Consider the following 17657-nt stretch of genomic DNA (forward strand, 5'->3'; position numbering starts at 1 on the left):
CCCTGGCTTGCTGACTACTCTCCTGCTCTGCGTTTGCCACCTCGTACTCTCCTGGTTTGACTCGGCTCGTTTACTACTCTTGTTGCTCACGGTGTTGCCGTGGGCAACTGCCCCGTTTCCCTTAGGTTCTGTGTTCCCTTGTCTGTTTGTCTGTCGTGCACTTATTGAGTGTAGGGACCGTCACCCAGTTGTACCCCGTCGCCTAGGGCGGGTCGTTGCAAGTAGGCAGGGACTGAGTGGCGGGTAGATTAGGGCTCACTTGTCTGTTTCCCTACCCCCGTCATTACAGTGGGATTTGGTGCACCCACTGCTGGACCAAGATTACCTCCTCTACCCGGATAATTTTTATACCAGCATCCCACTCTTCAAGTGCCTCGCTTCCAGAAGTCCTGCAGCATGTGGCACTGCTAGAAGAAATCTGAGAGGCCTCCCTAAGACTCTGCTTGGGCAAACGAAGGGGTGAGAGCAGGGCACAATCTAGCAGCAACATATTGTGTGTCAAGTACAAGGACAAGAGAGATGTCCTTGTATGGCCAACAATACAAGGCCACACCAGTACCCATGTACCTGTACGAGGTACCAGTACAGAGACCCCAAACCAGACTGCATGCTGGACTATAATAGGTACATGGGAGGGGTGGACTTGTCAGATCAAGTCCTGAAGCCCTACAGCGCCTTGCGGTGTGGTATAAGAAACTGGCCGTGCACATCATTATCAAGAACCTAATCTTTAGGGACCAAGAAGGGGGCACCCAGTACTTCTGGAAGCGGGGCCACACGCATCGTTCCAGGGCTACACTTTCCAGAAGAAGTTCCCCAAACTGGCAAGAAGGGAAAAAGTCAAAAGAGGTGCAAAGTCTGCTATAAGAGGGGGATAAGGGAGGACACAATATATCAATGTGACACGTGTCCTGAAAACCAGGGCTCTGTATGAAAGTGTTTTAAAATTTATCATACATCCCTTGATTTTTCATCTACCCTTAGTCCACGAGCACACTAGAGCCACATGTGGGACATTTCTAAAAACTGCAGAATCTGGACAATAGATATTTAGTAGTGTTTCTCTGGTAAAACCTTCTGTGTTACAGAAAAAAAATGGAATAAAATTGAAATTCAGCAAGAAAAATGAAATTTGCAAATTTCACCTCCACTTTACTTTAATTCCTGTGAAAGGGTTAAAAAACGTTCTAAATGCTGTTTTGAGGGGTCTAGTTTTCAAAATGGGGTGTTTTATGGGGGTTTCTAATACATAGGCCCCTCAAAGCCACTTCAGAACTGAACAGGTACCTTAAAACAAAGGCTTTTGAAATTTTCTTAAAAATATGAGAAATTGCTGTTTATGTTCTAAGCCTTGTAACGTCCAAGAAAAATAAAAGAATGTTCAAAAAACGATGCCAATCTAAAGTAGACATATGGGAAATGTGAACTAGTAACTATTTTGGGTGGTATAACCATCGGTTTTACAAGCAGATGCATTTAAATTCTGAAAAATAATTTTTTTTCTACATTTTCTCAATTTTGCAGTTTTTCACCAATAAACACTGAATATATCGTCAAAATTTCACCACTAACATAAAGCCCAATGTGTCACGAGAAAACAATCTCTGAATCGCTTGGATAGGTTTAAGCATTCTGACGTTATTACCACATAAAGTGAAATGTGTCAGATTTGAAAAATGGGCTCTGAGCCTTAAAGAGGCTCTGTCACCAGATTATCAAATCCCTATCTCCTATTGAATGTGATCGGCGCTGCAATGTAGATAACAGCAAAGTTTTGTTTTTTTTCCAAAAACGATCATTTTTGCCCAAGATATGAGCAATTTTATATTTATACAAATGAGCTTTTCAATGGACAACTGGGCGTGTTTTCTCGTTTTCCAACTGGGCGTGTATTGTGTTTTTACCGACTGGGCGTGTATTGTGTTTTTACCGACTGGGCGTTGTGAATAGAAGTGTATGACGCTGACAAATCAGCATCATACACTTCTCATCGTTCCCACCCAGCTTCTTTCACAGCAGACACAGCGTGACGTCACCCACAGGTCCTTCAACCTTGTCGTCGGACAAAGAAGATACATCGGCTCCAGGCGTCCAAAAGGTTAATATGCTCGTCTCTAGGGAGTTGGCTATGCTTACCTGCACATGGTGATGCTGCTGCAAATTCAACTGTACTCTCTGACGCCTGGAGCGGATGTGTCTTCTCTCTTCCGACGCCAAGGTTGAAGGATCTGTGGGTGACGTCACGCTGTGTCTGCAGTGAAAGAAGCTGGCTGGGAATGATGACGTCACCTACAGGTCCTTCAACCTTGGCGTCGGAAGAGAGAAGACACATCCGCTCCAGGCATCAGAGAGTACAGTGCAGTGTATGTGCAGGTAAGCATAGCAAACTCCCTACAGACGAGCATATTAACCTTTTGGACGCCTGGAGCCGATGTATCTTCTTTGTCCGACGACAAGGTTGAAGGACCTGTGGGTGACGTCACGCTGTGTCTGCTGTGAAAGAAGCTGGGTGGGAACGATGAGAAGTGTATGATGCTGATTTGTCAGCGTCATACACTTCTATTCACAACGCCCAGTCGGTAAAAACACAATACACGCCCAGTCGGTAAAAACACAATACACGCCCAGTTGGAAAACGAGAAAACACGCCCAGTTGTCCATTGAAAAGCTCATTTGTATAAATATAAAATTGCTCATATCTTGGGCAAAAATGATCGTTTTTGGAAAAAAAACAAAACTTTGCTGTTATCTACATTGCAGCGCCGATCACATTCAATAGGAGATAGGGATTTGATAATCTGGTGACAGAGCCTCTTTAAGGCCAAAACATTTTCCAAAAGCAAAATCTGTCTGAATTGGCATATTTGTAGTTCTACTTTGAATGTCAGATAACTTTGTTTTTAATAAATGTTAATAATTCCAAAACTGTGTTCTTTGGGTTCCCTTTGTATAATCTATTTCATGTAAGGAAATGGCTCATGTTACAAATATGCGTTAGTAGGGGACAACTTGTAAATGCTTCTTCACAGCAATGTATCTACTCCATTGGTTGTTTACATTATCAAGTTCATTTCAATTACTTCACTGTTAATTTATTCTCTATGAAGGTCGTGGGATGCCACATTATTATCACTTCTCTACAAGACCAAGAGCTGCTCGGAATTTCCCGTGTGCCACCAGGCTCCTGGTTTACAGCCAAGTAGCTTGTCCTCTGGGGCTCCTTTCTACTGGACAGTGGTTGGAGGAGGTTGGATGAAAGCCCTGACAGCTGATCTCAAGGATCCTTTAAGTCTTCACATCTGGTCTGTGTCCTCATATAGCGCTATGTTTTATGTTCTGCAAAAAGAGGGAAATGCCACCCTGGTACACTGGCACATGGACTCGCAGCGTGTTACTTACCATACTCTGGGAAAAGCGCTGTGTGTTTATACTCCAGATGATGAAGCTTCTTTGGTGATCACAGGTAAGTCAAGTGAGGTTGGAAGAATTGATGAAATATTCTGCCAGTTTTTAGTTTATACGTAGGCTCTGTTCACCCTGGAATCAGTGCTTCCGTCTTTTCTCCAACTATCTTAAAATGGGTCTGTCAGTTATCTGTTTTTTAGTTTTACTGGGTAGAATAGTGCAGCATACTACACTTTTCTGACTGTCAAAAACTACAGAACCGGACAGAAAAAAACTGACGTGTGAACAAAGCCTTGCGTGAAAGCTTCAAGTAAAATAACTTTCTTCTCTGCATCTTTTCCCTTCAGATAGTGGCCTTTCACTAATCCTTTTTTCGGTATCACAAAATGAGTTCTTGACCCGGTTAATGATTCATGGCAGTGCCAGTACTGCGGATACTCTGTGCCACTTAAATAATTGGGGGCGCTGTTCTGTACCTATCCACACACTGGAGGTAATGAAATTGACCACTTCCGTTTCTCTTTATTCTCTGCGTTGGCTTTTTAGCTGACTATTGTTTCCTCTTACAGGCTGGTTTGGACAACAGGCAGTTGGATACAGTTGATTTTTTCCTAAAGAGTAAAGAAAGTATCCTGAGCTCTTTGACCTCTGAGGACGGAGACATTCGGTCTGAGCTCTACCTTTGCAGTAAGCACAATGACAATGTGGCAAGTTATAAGACAGGTCACCTGCAAACAACATTATAAACTATACTGGAAATATTTAGCTTTAGTTGAAAACCAAGTTGCGTTCAGAATTCTGCTCATTATCACTGATTGAGTCTTTAAAATGTTAGTAGCTTTGTCCCTGTACACATCTGCATTGCGGCTACTGTTTATAATGGAAGCCATGACGTAGTGCTAGATCCGTCATAGGACTGATACCACTGGCGCCCGGTGGACTGCATTCACTTGCAATTTGACTGTCTGCTGCATTGCTTTATGGGATATTATTTTATTTTTTATACATCAAATATATGTACAGTATAGATCAGCAGCGCATGCTCTGTACAGACACTGAACCAACGGGAATTGCTGGGAGATCTCAGAAGTCGCCAGGGTTCGGAATGCAGCATTGGACGTGAATGGCCTGAATATAAGACATGATGTATTATGATCCGAACAAGACAAATACCAGAACTTCCATGTACCATTCCCTTTCAGTGCCTGACTTGATCTGACCCTCTTCCATTTCCCATAGATGTGCAGGATCTTGTTCCGGCTCTGGATCTGCTCTATTCCTACATCCGTGGCACAGATCAGGAGACGCAAAGTAAACACTTCTCAGAACAACTGTTGCAGCTCACGCTCCACTTCCTCAATGCTCAACTGCTGACACTCTGCAATTTGCAGTCTGGTATGTTGCTGTAATGGGGACTTTTTGCAAAATATTAGACATGTTCTTACCATTACTTTTTTTGTGTTGAACTTTTGTATTTCTATTTCTATTAACAGCCAAATTGTAGGTATTGTCCCTCCTATGAGCATATGCTTCACTTTATCCAAGATGTCTGCAGACAGATCTTTGTCTCAACAATACAACAGTCTGTGGGGGACATCTGTCTTTGCTCAGAGGAATGGCTTTTTTATCACTTATTTATTTCTTGTTGCTTACATCTTTTAGAATGTTTACATATGTTAAAATGTAAGTTTTTGGGCATGGCTTACATTATACCTTTTATTTAAAGAGGCTCTGTCACTAGTTTAGTAATGCCCTATCTAATCTAATAGGCGCTGTCACGCTGATCATGCCAGTGAAAATTTTGTTACAAAAAGCTTATTTTAGAAGTTATGAGCTTTTTTTTCTTCTAAATATGCAAATGAGGCTATACTAGACAAGTGGGTGTCAACAGCAGCGATTTTCCTGAGGTGGAGCTACCTCACAGCCTCTGACGCTGTCCTATCAGCATGAAGCTGCTTTACACAGTGTGAGACAAATTCTAGAAGGAAAGGGGATCACTTCAAACAGCCATATCTCTGGCTGTGGGCCGCATAGAGCAGCGGTGGCATATGAATAAGGAGATTCTAATTGCAGTTCTAGCTGTGACAGAACCGGAGATATCACCCATTGAAAACATAGGTCGGGAATGGAAGCTGTATACTACATGATCACACTGTGTTGCTGGGCAGGGAAGGGGGAGGAGCTGCATGCTGATTGGACAGCGTCATACAGAAAACATTACACTACCCAGAGTGAAAAGAAAGTCAACTCCCATTTGGCAAGTATAGCAAATTATAGTTGCAAATAATAAACGTTTTTGGAAAAAATATTACATGTAGTTATCAGCATCATCGCGCCTATTGGATTAGTTAGGAGATACGTAGGGAATAATTAAAGTGGTGACAGATCCTTTTTAACCCTTTCCCGACATTTGACGTATCCATATACACCAAAGTCGGGTAGGGGAAGTATGAAGCGGGCTCACGCAGTGAGCTCGCTCCATACGATGACGGTGTCGGCTGTATGTTACAGCCGACACTTCAGAGTAACTAGCGGCATCGTGCTCGAGCACGATCACGCTAGTTTAACTCGTTAAATGCCGCGGTCAATACTGACCGCAGCATTTAAATCGTCAGAAAGAGGGGGGCGACCCCCTCTAACAGCTCATCGCGCCCCCCGCAACGCAATCACGGGGGGGGGGTGGCATGGTTGCTATGGCTGCCTGGGGGCTTAATGAACGCCCTCAGGTCCGCCATCTTTGTACACCTATTAAGCCTTGCCTCCGGCAGGGCTTAATAGGTGCCTGTCAGAATCGCAATATACTGCAATACATTAGTATTGCAGTATATCGTGCAAGCTATTTAACGATCGCTGGTTGAAGTCCCGTAGGGGGACTAATAAAAAAAGTAAGAATAAGTTAAATAAAGTTTTTTTGGGTGTAAAAAAAAAAATATATTAAAAGTTAAAAAAACCCCCCTTTTCCCATTTTCCCCCTAGAGCATAGTTAAAAAAAAAAAATAAACATAATTGGTATCGCCGCGTCCGTAAAAGTCTGAACTATTATAATATATCGTTATTTAACCCGCACGGTGAACGCCGTAAAAAAAAATAAATTGTGAACGCCAGAATGTCTATTTTTTGGTCACCTAATCTCCCACAAAAAGGGAAATAAAAAGTTATCAAACCGTCGCATGTACACCAAAATTGTATTATTAAAAACTACAGCTTATCCCGCAAAACATAAGCCATAATACCGCTTAATCGACAGAAAAATAAAAAAGTTATGGCTCACGGAATTTGGCGACGCAAAATAAATTTTCTTTTTTACATGTAAAAGTAGTAAAACATAGAAAAAACTATATATATTTGGTATCGCTGTAATCGTATTGACCCATAGAATAAAGTTAACATGTTGTTTTAATTGCACAGTGAATTCCGTAAAAACAGCGCGCAAAAAACCATGGAGGAATCGCTGTTTTTTTCGTTTTCTACCCCACAAATAACTTTTTTCCCGTTTCCTAGTACATTATATGGCAAAATATATGGTGCTACGAAAAACTACAACTCGTCCCGCAAAAATCAAGCCCTCAGTACTATATCGACGGAAAAATAAAGACGTTATGGCTTCTGGAAGGTGGGGAGGAAAAAACGAAAATGAAAATCTGAAAGTTGTTTACGACAGGAAGGGGTTAAGAAGGGCAAAAAGCTAGAACTGGGTAACTGTAGACCAGCATTGATTCATGAAATATAGGTTGGCTATATGTGAAATTTGCTAAATCTTTCCATACAGCCTGGTATAGAAGTTGTGGGCACAGGAACTAGGGGAAAATGTTTGTATCTGGGTGAAAACTGTCTAATAGAACAGAACTGTGAATACCTAGCAGGAAAAGCACATGGATACACAAGGTGAAAGCAGCACCCCTCAATGCCAAGCAGCACTAGAAACATTAAGGATGTGTAAAAACAGTAATTCTTGTCTAAATTTGACCCTCTATACATCAATTGTGAGGCCACATATCATATATGGAGTACAGTTTTGGTTACCGCACTGTAAATAGAATTTAGAAGAGCTGCAGAGTATTCAAAGAGAGCAACGTGATGGATAAAAGCAAATGAGAAGTCTCAAGTACCATGTAAGGCTGATCAAATTGGACTTTTTCAGCTTGAAATAAGACGCCTTAAAGATTTTCCTGGTGTATGCACCGAACATTACGTTTTAATATAGTCCAGCAATTGATAATATTTAATAAACCACCACTTGTCTGATTAACCGTTTCGCGCCCATTCACGTTACTGTACGTGACAAACGGCGGTGCACTGAGGACATTGAGCCGTTTCAGTGTCCAGTACGATCCACACAGATCGCCACCATTCACTGTTGCCGTGCCACATACAGAGACAGTTTTACGCAGTGATCCAGTCAGTTCCATCCCGCTTCTACATTTTTGAGAGCGCCAGTTTGTTTCTAGTTAATAATAAAAAAAATATATATATATAAAAATATTTTTTTATTTTTCTTCTTGACCGTTAAGTTTTAGGGTTACGATAAACTTAGATCTATTACATTGTATTGTACATTACTGCAATATGGCGCAGAAATTTTATAGCCCAGAGGAGGCATCCGCTATGCTGTGCTCGGATACAGACTCTGCTAGCGAGGATGAAATGCAGTTCGTGCTGACATCATCTTCGTCTAGCGAGTCTGAGGAGCCCCCCCCAGCAGCGCAGAAGAGTTGCTGGTTCTGACCAGCCCCCCGATAATGAGGCGATATGGATACCTGCTACAAGTTATTCCCCTCAGGTTCCTGACTTCACCGCATCCTCGGGAATCCAAGTGGAGACCACATGGTTCGGAGAGTTAGATTTTTTTTAAATTTAATTTTTCTCCGCTGAATATATACATTTAATGGTCAAACAGGCAAATTTATATGCGGAACAATTTCTCGCCCACAATCCCATATCCTACTATTCCAAAGGCCAAAATTGGACCCCCACAAACTCAGAGGAGCTTTGCTAATTTTGGGGCCTGTTACTGAATATGGGCCTCATAAAGAAACCCAGCATTAGGGACTACTGGTCATCAGAAATTGGAGGATGACCATTTTTTCACTAACATAAAGTACAGTATGCCACGAGAAAACAATCTCCGAATCTCTTGGATAGGCAAAAGCATTCCCGAGTTATTACCACATAAAGTGAGACATGTCCGATTTGAAAAAATGGGGCTGGTCCTGAAGGCCAAAATGTACTTGGTCCTGAAGGGGTTAAAGAAATCTTACTGTATACCCCATGGTCCAAAAAAATTAGATTTAGGATAAGTGGTATTAATTTTAAGAGCTACAGACTACGAAGCATTACTTGAATGGGAAGGAAAGTGGATTTTATTGTGAACATAGGAAGGTTTTTGTTTTTTCATGGCAGTCACATTTGAAATGTGTTACAAAATAGTCCCATCAGTGGAGAAAAAACATAACATTTATCTGTGTGTCAAAATTGTTTGGGGTTTAGTTCAGCTTTTTTTTATTTTTATATAGTGCCAGACATCGGTCTAGAACAATGTGTGGGAATTCTGACGGGCTACATTACCAAGCTTCGACCTTTCATGAAGAAGTTTCAGCAGCAGACGCTTCCTGTGAAGACCCCACGTCCTGAGAGAAGACATGGAGAGTGGGAGAACATGTCTGTGGAGGTAAAGGGACTGTGAGAGAATCTGAAAGTGATGTCTAAACCTTTCCCATCTAGAAAGGGAATGTTCAGACAGTTTATTTGGATCTTTTAATTTGTATTTTTTTTCAGTACTTCTTATCTTCTATTTCATTATTCCTCGCCTTTTTAGAATATAATTTCTGATGCCATCCTGAGAAATTGCATTCCTGAAGCCCAAACCTTCCTACGATCACAGGGCCATTGCCCCTCCAGCATAACTTGGTTGAAAAGGGAAGGCCTGAAACTTGTTTACCGATGTCTACTAGAGGCTTGTGTGTCAGAGGCCTGCCAGCTTCTCCAGAACATGGTGGGTAATAATACACACATGGTCACTTGGTATCTTCCAGCTACACTTGTCGACTTTCTAGAATGGCACACAGAAGGCTTTGATGTTGTTGCTTTCTAGAAAGGTGAGAGTTATAATCTATGCCTTGTAGGGATGTCACGATACCAGAATTTGGACTTCGATACCGATACTTCGTTTAGTATTGCGATTTCGATACCAATTTCGATACTTTTGCCAACAGTAATAAAAAAAAAAAAATCTTCCGTTTTCTGATGTGAGGCGCGAGGTGTGATGAATTTTGAACGTGCCTCACATTAATAGTAATTAATCCCATCATGTTTGTCAGTCATAATGGGTTAATGTGCGAGGTACATGATGGGGTTAATTACTATTAATGTGAGGAACATGGAGGGTAAATTCATCGCACCTCGCGCCTCACAATAATAAGTGAATGAAAGCCGTGTTTATTTCATTTTTTTACAGCGTACACATCATAAATGATGCAAAAACATTGTTGTGCGCGCCATTACTGAATGTGTGAATATTTTATGTATTGAGACTTATTTTAATGTTTATTGTAAAAAAGGTGAATGTGTCTTTTTTTTACATTTAACAATACTTTGTTTTTACTTTATTTTTAAACTTTAATGTACTGACATATATCAGATATGTGCCAGTACATTAACCTGTGGACAGATAGCACACAGGCAGTTGTTAGGACATACTTGGGTATGTCCTAACAACAAGAAATATGGTAAGACAGCCCTGGTGTCCGTCAATAGACCCTGGGCTGTCTGCCCATATATGGTATGGCCCTCGATCGCGTCACAGGAATTCCCTGTGACGCGATCCAGGGGCATCCCCCCTTCTCATTTTCTCCTGAATGCTGCAGTCAGCTGTGATCGCAGCATTCAGGGGAATAACGGCGGAGATGAGAGGTTTCTCTGATCTCCGCCGTTATAGAGCGGGGCTGTGTAATACAGCCATTGCCCCGCTCCTGACAGGAAGTGCGCGCGCGGTCAGCATGAGGAGGAGCGGCCGGCGCTGCACTAATGAGCGGCGGTTCAGGCACGGAGGACAGAACATGGGTGTGTTTTGCAGAGCACCCGCCATGTTCTGTCTCCAGTGCCGCCGCTCATAAGTACAGCGCTGGCCACATCGCATCATCCTGACCGTGCGCACATGTTATCAGGACTCAGGAGCGGGGCTGTGGCTGAATTACACAGCCGCAGCCGCGCTCCCATACATTCATGTATTACTATACTGAGCTGTGCCGCTGCGCAGCGAAGTATCGAAATACAGGAAATAGCGGTATCGAACCGTTTAGGGATGCAAAGTATCGAAACAGTATCGAAGTTTCGATGCACCGTGCATCCCTAATGCCTTGTGCGTAAAATTTTAATACAATTTTTCTTAAAAATATTCAATTGACAGAGCCTAATTTTAGGCTCTGTTCACATCACGTTGTACCTGCCCATAGCTGTCATCAGCCAAATATGTACCGAAAGAGTGTTTATTTGGCATATGTTTGGCCTGTTGAAATTGGATATTAAAAATTGTTGGCTCACCGCAGACTTTGGTGAGATGTTGCTAGCAGTTGGATCCACACCAATCGCTAGAACGAAGAATTAGCGGCAGTGGAAAAGCGCTGTGCCACTTTACCTAATGGGCATCCATGCAGCCGTCCAGAAAAGGCTGAGTGAAGCCGTCAGGAGACTAAGTGGCACACTACTTCATTACCTCTTTGTTCTAGCCAACGGCAGGGGTCACAACGTTCGTACCTATGCCGATCGGACATTTTTGGCATATCCTAGCCCCATGCTATCAATGTCTGTAGTGAGCCAACCCCTTTAAAGAGGCTCTGTCACCACATTATAAGTGCCCTATCGCCTACATAAGGAGATGGGCGCTATAATGTAGGTGACAGTAATCCTTTTTATGTAGAAAAACGATCTATTTTTACCACGTTAGGAGCCCAACTGGGCGTGTTTTTACTTTGGTCAGCGTCATACAATCCTCTGTACAACGCCCTCTTGGTCTAATCAGCGTCATACACTTCTCCCCATTCACTTATTCAGCGCACAGTGACACTGCGTTGTTCACTATGTGCTGTCTTATACTGAACGATTAACGTTACTGAAGTGTCCTGACAGTGAATAGACATTCCTTCCAGCCAGGACGGGATGTCTATTCACAATCCCGACACTTCGTTAACGTTTCTGTGGGATTTACAGCAGAGCAAAGCATAATCTCGCTGTAACCTGTTATTTACAGCGTGATCTCGCGAGATTACGCTTGCTCTGCTGTAAATACCACAGAAACGTTAACGAAGTGTCGGGATTGTGAATAGACATCCCGTCCTGGCTGGAAGAAATGTCTATTCACTGTCTAAACACTTCAGTAACGTTAATGTGTCAGTATAAGACAGCACAGCGTGAACAATGCAGTGTCACCATGCGCTGACTAAATGAATGGAGAGAAGTGTATGACGCTGATTGGTCACTGATTGGTCAGCGTCATACACTTCTCTCCACAGCGCTGACTTGGTCTAAAGTAAAAACACGCCCAGTTGGGCATTAAGCAACTCCTTAGCATAAATCTAAAATTGCTAATAAAGTGGTGAAAATAGATTGTTTTTCTAAATAAAAAGCATTACTGTCACCTACATTATAGCGCCGATCACATTATGTAGGAGACAGGGCACTTATAATGTGGTGACAGCAGTGCTCTATTTTTACCACGTTATTAGCGATTTTAGGTTTATGCTAATTACTTTCTTAAAACACACCAAAAATGCCTCCCATTGATTTCAATGGTAGGCGTTTTTTTCCCGCGAGCGGGAAAAAGAAGCGACGTTCCCTTTCTTCGGGCGTTTACGTCAATGGGAGGCAGTGAAAGTATTTTGCAGTGTTTTTGCCCGTGGCGCTCAATGAGCACGGCAAATGGCGTGCAGGCAGATAAAAAAAACTCTGTGTGAACATAACAGGAGAAGGCAAGTCCATTGCCAGTGTAAACTAAAATAGCAATAAAGACAAATAAGCAAGAGCCAACAAGTGCCACTACAAGGAAAGGATAGGAGCAAAACAAGGACCACCCAGGGCCAAAACAAGTAGCATGAGTGGCATTCAGTAGTATGTTGGGAAACATTAAAGACAATTTGTGCATTTTAATGGCCCCTCCAGTTGAGGGCCATATAAAAAATACATTGCTGGTTATTCATGTTTGCTCTAGACCAGGGTTTCTCATTTCTAAGCCAAGTACCCCCTACTCATATTACATCATAATACCCCAAAGGTAATATTAAAGGCACAGCTGTAGGCCAATGTAAGTAACCCTTAAAAACATGGTGTGTACATTGGCTACAAGTACCACAAGTTGAGAACCTTGGCTCTAGACGGACTGTCAAGTCTAAAAAGAGGTTGTTCTTGTCAAGTTTGGCTACACCTAATAAAATATATTCTTAAAACCTTTGTTCCAGGGCTATTCCATATTGGAAGAACTTCATCGTATATGTTTGCACACTTCAGATCTCGGAGTACGGACGCTATTGGTGGGTATATTTTACTGTAACATTGCCGGTTTGAGCTTGGGGATGGCTGACCGGACGATCTCTCCTTTTTAGGTTTACCTGCTGCAGAAAGAAGGACTTTTTTCAGAACAGCAACAACAAGCGATCCATACAGTGTGCAAGCTTGAGGAACTGTATGGTAATGAGTGCCAGACCACTGAAGAGAGGAAAAACGTGCTTCACTCCAGGTAATAACCTTGTGCTGCTCTCTTGTACAATAAAGCCCCTAATATTTATTGTGAGCAATGTCGTCTATTCTAGGCCTTCATGGAGAACGTGTGCCACGTCTCAGGAGGTGAAAAAACTGCAAGATGCCCTGACTGCTGTAAGAAATGAGCCGGAGATTTTGCTTCTTCATTGGGCCAAGGACTGGGACTCTGAGACACAAGAGTCGCTTTTGCTGCCTTGGAGGAAAAACACAGGTGAGCGATATTTTATCAATGATTTTTATTACAGGAAAGTTATAAAATCACAAAGTGTTCAATTCGTTTTTCACGTCCCAGGTTGGCAACGTTCGTCTGAATGTAGCCTAAAGTCCCTATTATACCTGCCGATTTTGGCCAGTGCAGCGAGACATCATTGATCGGCGCTCGTTTGCTCCTGTCACGCGGAGCTATGGATGGGGACGAGCGGTCGTTACTCCGATCACTCGTCCCCATACATTATTATCATGTCGGCAGCGCGTCTCCCTGTTTACATAGGGATACGTGCTGCCGACAACGATAATGTTTTACTTTTTTTAAATCATATGATCAGCTGATGAACGAGTGTTTGCTGGTTCATCTGCTGATCACTGCCCTGTTTACACAGGGCAATGATCGAGAACGAGAGTTCTATGAACACTCGTCTGCCCGATAATCGCCCAGTGTAAAACCCCCTTAACACAGACAGAGCATTGGGAGATGGATTGCTGTGGAAAGCTCAGTGGCCTCTCAAAATCCAGCAACTAATAGTTCAAGATAACACAGAAAATACTTTGCACAAGAGGACATGTCAGAGGTTAATATTCTGTGGATTTTTGAGGCATATGCCCATAAATTACGATGCTTTTATTTCTGCTCTTGCAGACATGTCTTTTGACACACCCAAAATTCTTTGGCGCCATTTGACTTTGTGGCATGATTGGTCACGGATTGCATCTTGGATTGAAAGCACAGGACAACCCCAGGGAAAAGAAGACAAAGAGCGCCCCCTGTGGCCTTTCATCAGTCCGGCTGTCATTGATGAGGATACCATGTGCTGCAGCTACACAAGGCAGAAAATACATGATGGATTAGCAAGGTTTGAATAGAAGGATTTCTCTGGCTATCGCTATATCTGTTGCATTACACAGATTACAGTATAGTTATCCAATGTATAATAAAAAAAATACAGCTGGGTAAAGCTGAAATAGATATACACACACCCTTATATGCTATGGTTGGAACTTGTGACAGGGGCATAGACAGTTAGGGTCACTTCTCCTGGCCGCAACTCCTTTTTGTTAGGCTTTTGTACATTAGACAGTCTGTATGTAATGTGGTCTGCCATCTACTGATGAAAGCTCAACATTGCATAGGAGATGTTTTACCTTTCACCAGCAAATGGCAGACAACATTACATACAGACAGCAGTCGGGTCAGAGCTGAAGGGAGAGATCCAGTGTCTCCACATCATTGCTGGCTGGAGCAGTCTTGTCCTTCTGTGCACAGCCACTCTGTGGGAGAAATCCAGCAGAGAAAGTTAAGTGTGTATATGTGTGTGTGAATGGCGGTATACGTGCGCAGGGCCGCCGTCAGGAGTTTCTAGGCCCCATACAGTCAAGGACTCCAGTCTCCCCCCCCCCCCCCTGAAACTGGAGTGTTGGTAAGAAAAAGTGGAGGGACGGGGGCACGAGGGGGGTGAACTGGCGGTAGCTATGTGGAGACAGTAGGTGGGCCGGAGCTCTGTTAGGGGACAATGCGGAGAGACTAGGTAGCAGGGCTCTGCTGGAGGGGAGTGAGCTATGAGAGTGAGCTAAGAGAGCGGAAAGAGGGAGTAGGGCCAGGGGGTACACACACCTTGACAGGTGCTCTGGATGGGTATAGGGGAGTCAGGTGGGTAGGCTCTCTGTAGGAGGGCCAAGGGGGAGAAAGAATGGGTGCAGTGGGGCAAAATAAAAAACATAATTGTACTGATGCTGCTTTTACATGGCAGTGTCGCACACCAGGTTGCAGTTCTTGCTGCTGCTTCTGGCTCCTGCAGGGGCATGCCTGGACTTCTCTGCCTCCTCCTCTTACGGGACACCTGCATAAACCGCAGACCAGATGCAAGAGTTAATTTAGACCCCTAAATTAAGTCAGACCTATGACCAGACCCCTAAATTAATTGAGACCCCAGACTATACGCCTAAATTAATTTAGGCCCCATACAAGACACTTAAATTAATACACACTCTCTCGCTCTCTCTCTCTCGCTCTCTCTCGCTCTTAGGGTATGTGCACACACACTATTTACGTCCGTAATTGACGGACGTATTTCGGCCGCAAGTACCGGACCGAACACAGTGCAGGGAGCCGGGCTCCTAGCATCATACTTATGTACGATGCTAGGAGTCCCTGCCTCTCCGTGGAACTGCTGTCCCGTACTGAAAACATGATTACAGTACGGGACAGTTGTCCTGCAGCGAGGCAGGGACTCCTAGCATCGTACATAAGTATGATGCTAGGAGCCCGGCTCCCTGCACTGTGTTCGGTCCGGGACTTGCGGCCGAAATACGTCCGTCAATTACGGACGTATTTAGTGTGTGTGCACATACCCTTTCTCTCTCTCTCGCTCTTTCTTTCTCCTTTTTCTCTCTCTCTCTCCTTTTTCTCTCGCTCTCTCTCTCTCGCTCTCTCGCTCTCTCGCTCTCGCTCTCTCTCTCTCGCTCTCTCTCGCGCGCTCGCTCGCTCGCTCTCGCTCTCTCTCGCTCGCTCTTTCTCTCGCTCTTTCGCTCTCTCTCACTCGCTTTCGCCCTCTTTCTCGCTCGCTCGTTCTCTCTCTCTTTCTCGCTCGCTCTCGCTCGCTCTCTCTCTCGCTCTCTCGCTCTCTCGCTCTCTCTCGCTCGCTCTTTCTCTCGCTCTTTCGCTCTCTCTCTCGCTCTCTCGCTCGCTCTTTCTCTCGCTCTTTCGCTCTCTCTCACTCGCTCTCGCCCTCTTTCTCGCTCGCTCGTTCTCTCTCTCTTTCTCGCTCGCTCTCGCTCGCTCTCTCTCTCGCTCTTTCTCGCTCTCTCTCTCTCGCTCTTTCTCTCTCTCTCTCGCTCTTTCTCGCTCTCTCGCTCTTTCTCGCTCTCTCTCTCGCTCTTTCTCGCTCTCTCTCTCGCTCTCTCGCTCTTTCGCTCTTTCTCGCTCTCTCTCTCGCTCTTTCGCTTTCTCGCTCTTTCTCGCTCTTTCTCGCTCTTTCTCGCTCTTTCTCGCTTTTTCTCTTTCTCGCTTTTTCTCGCTTTTTCTCTCTTTCTCTCTCTTTTTCTCTCTCTCTTTTTCTCTCTCTCTCTTTTTCTCTCTCTCTCTTTTTCTCTCTCTCTCTTTTTCTCTCTCTCTCTCTTTTTCTCTCTCTCTCTCTTTTTCTCTCTCTCTCTCTTTTTCTCTCTCTCTCTCTTTTTCTCTCTCTCTCTCTTTTTCTCTCTCTCTCTTTTTCTCTTTCTCTCTCTCTCTCTCTTTCTCTCTCTTTCTCTGTCTATGTGCGTGTGTCACAGTGCGTATATGTGATTTCCCTCCGTATATACACACACACACACACACACACACACACACACACACACACACACACACACACAGCCTGTGCACGCCCCTGCAGGGTGAGCATTACTGCCTTTTTGTTTTGCACTGTGCACGTTATAATGTGTAGGGATTTAGAGCTACCAATTACTATTTGCTGTCCGCTTCTGAGCGAACAATGCCTGCCATCTAGTGGTGATTATCTGGTAACACATATTTTAATTGTGATTGATATATTGCAGAGTCCAGGTACATAAAAAGTATTATCCTACTTAATTTTTTTTATGTATTACCTTCTATAAAATTTTATTTATAGCAGGGTTTCTTTTTTTATTGGAGCCTCACCATTAGTCATAGTCCATAGCAAAGTATTTAAAAAAAAATACCTCTTATATTAACCATAGCTTTCCATTAGCATTACCATTTATTTCAATGGTAATGCTTCCGTTGCTAATGGTTTCAATTTTTTTTACGGAAACCATAGCGCAGTCGACTGCGCTATTGATTCTGTAAAAAAAACCCACAAACTTTACGGAACGGAGACAAATGGAAACCATTAGCAATGGAAGCATTACCATTGAAATCGATGGTAATGCTAATGGAAAGCTATGGTTTCCGTTTTGCCTTTCCATTGATGGGTTCCTCCGACAGAATGGCCTGACTGAACCCATCAACGGAACCTAACGCTCATGTGAACGCACCCTAAAATGAGTCTCCTGAAGTCCGTATATTAAAAAAAAAGGGACGCAAGTTCATTATGTCTCTAAAACAGAGATCTGTAATTATGATGAATTTTTGATGTACAGTTCTATGTATGTGTGCATTTATTGTCACCTTTTTCGGCTGCAAGTCATATTTTAACCTCTTAATGACCATGCCTGGAAGTTTTTGCCTTTAAGCAGCCATATTTATATTTTTTTCTCATTGATGTGGCTACATGATACCTTATTTTATGCGGGAGAAATTTTAATTTATTTTCTGCGCAGTTTGGGGGTAC

The 17657-nt window shown here is 43.3% G+C and overlaps 1 protein-coding gene across 1 annotated transcript in view; it reads left to right on the forward strand.

Annotated features, from left to right (window-relative positions):
- SPG11 (SPG11 vesicle trafficking associated, spatacsin) overlaps positions 1-17657 on the forward strand; it is a 70693-nt gene that overhangs the window by 27303 nt on the left and 25733 nt on the right. Inside the window, exons 7-16 of the mRNA XM_075858375.1 lie at positions 3108-3463; positions 3753-3898; positions 3975-4092; positions 4645-4800; positions 8919-9073; positions 9221-9397; positions 12855-12926; positions 12999-13132; positions 13206-13366; positions 14012-14225. Of these exons, the coding sequence (XP_075714490.1) occupies positions 3108-3463; positions 3753-3898; positions 3975-4092; positions 4645-4800; positions 8919-9073; positions 9221-9397; positions 12855-12926; positions 12999-13132; positions 13206-13366; positions 14012-14225 (1689 nt within the window). The remainder of the gene's footprint in view (positions 1-3107; positions 3464-3752; positions 3899-3974; positions 4093-4644; positions 4801-8918; positions 9074-9220; positions 9398-12854; positions 12927-12998; positions 13133-13205; positions 13367-14011; positions 14226-17657) is intronic.

This window comes from Rhinoderma darwinii, chromosome 3 (genome assembly GCF_050947455.1).
Source record: "Rhinoderma darwinii isolate aRhiDar2 chromosome 3, aRhiDar2.hap1, whole genome shotgun sequence".
Taxonomy (NCBI): Eukaryota; Metazoa; Chordata; class Amphibia; order Anura; family Rhinodermatidae; genus Rhinoderma; species Rhinoderma darwinii.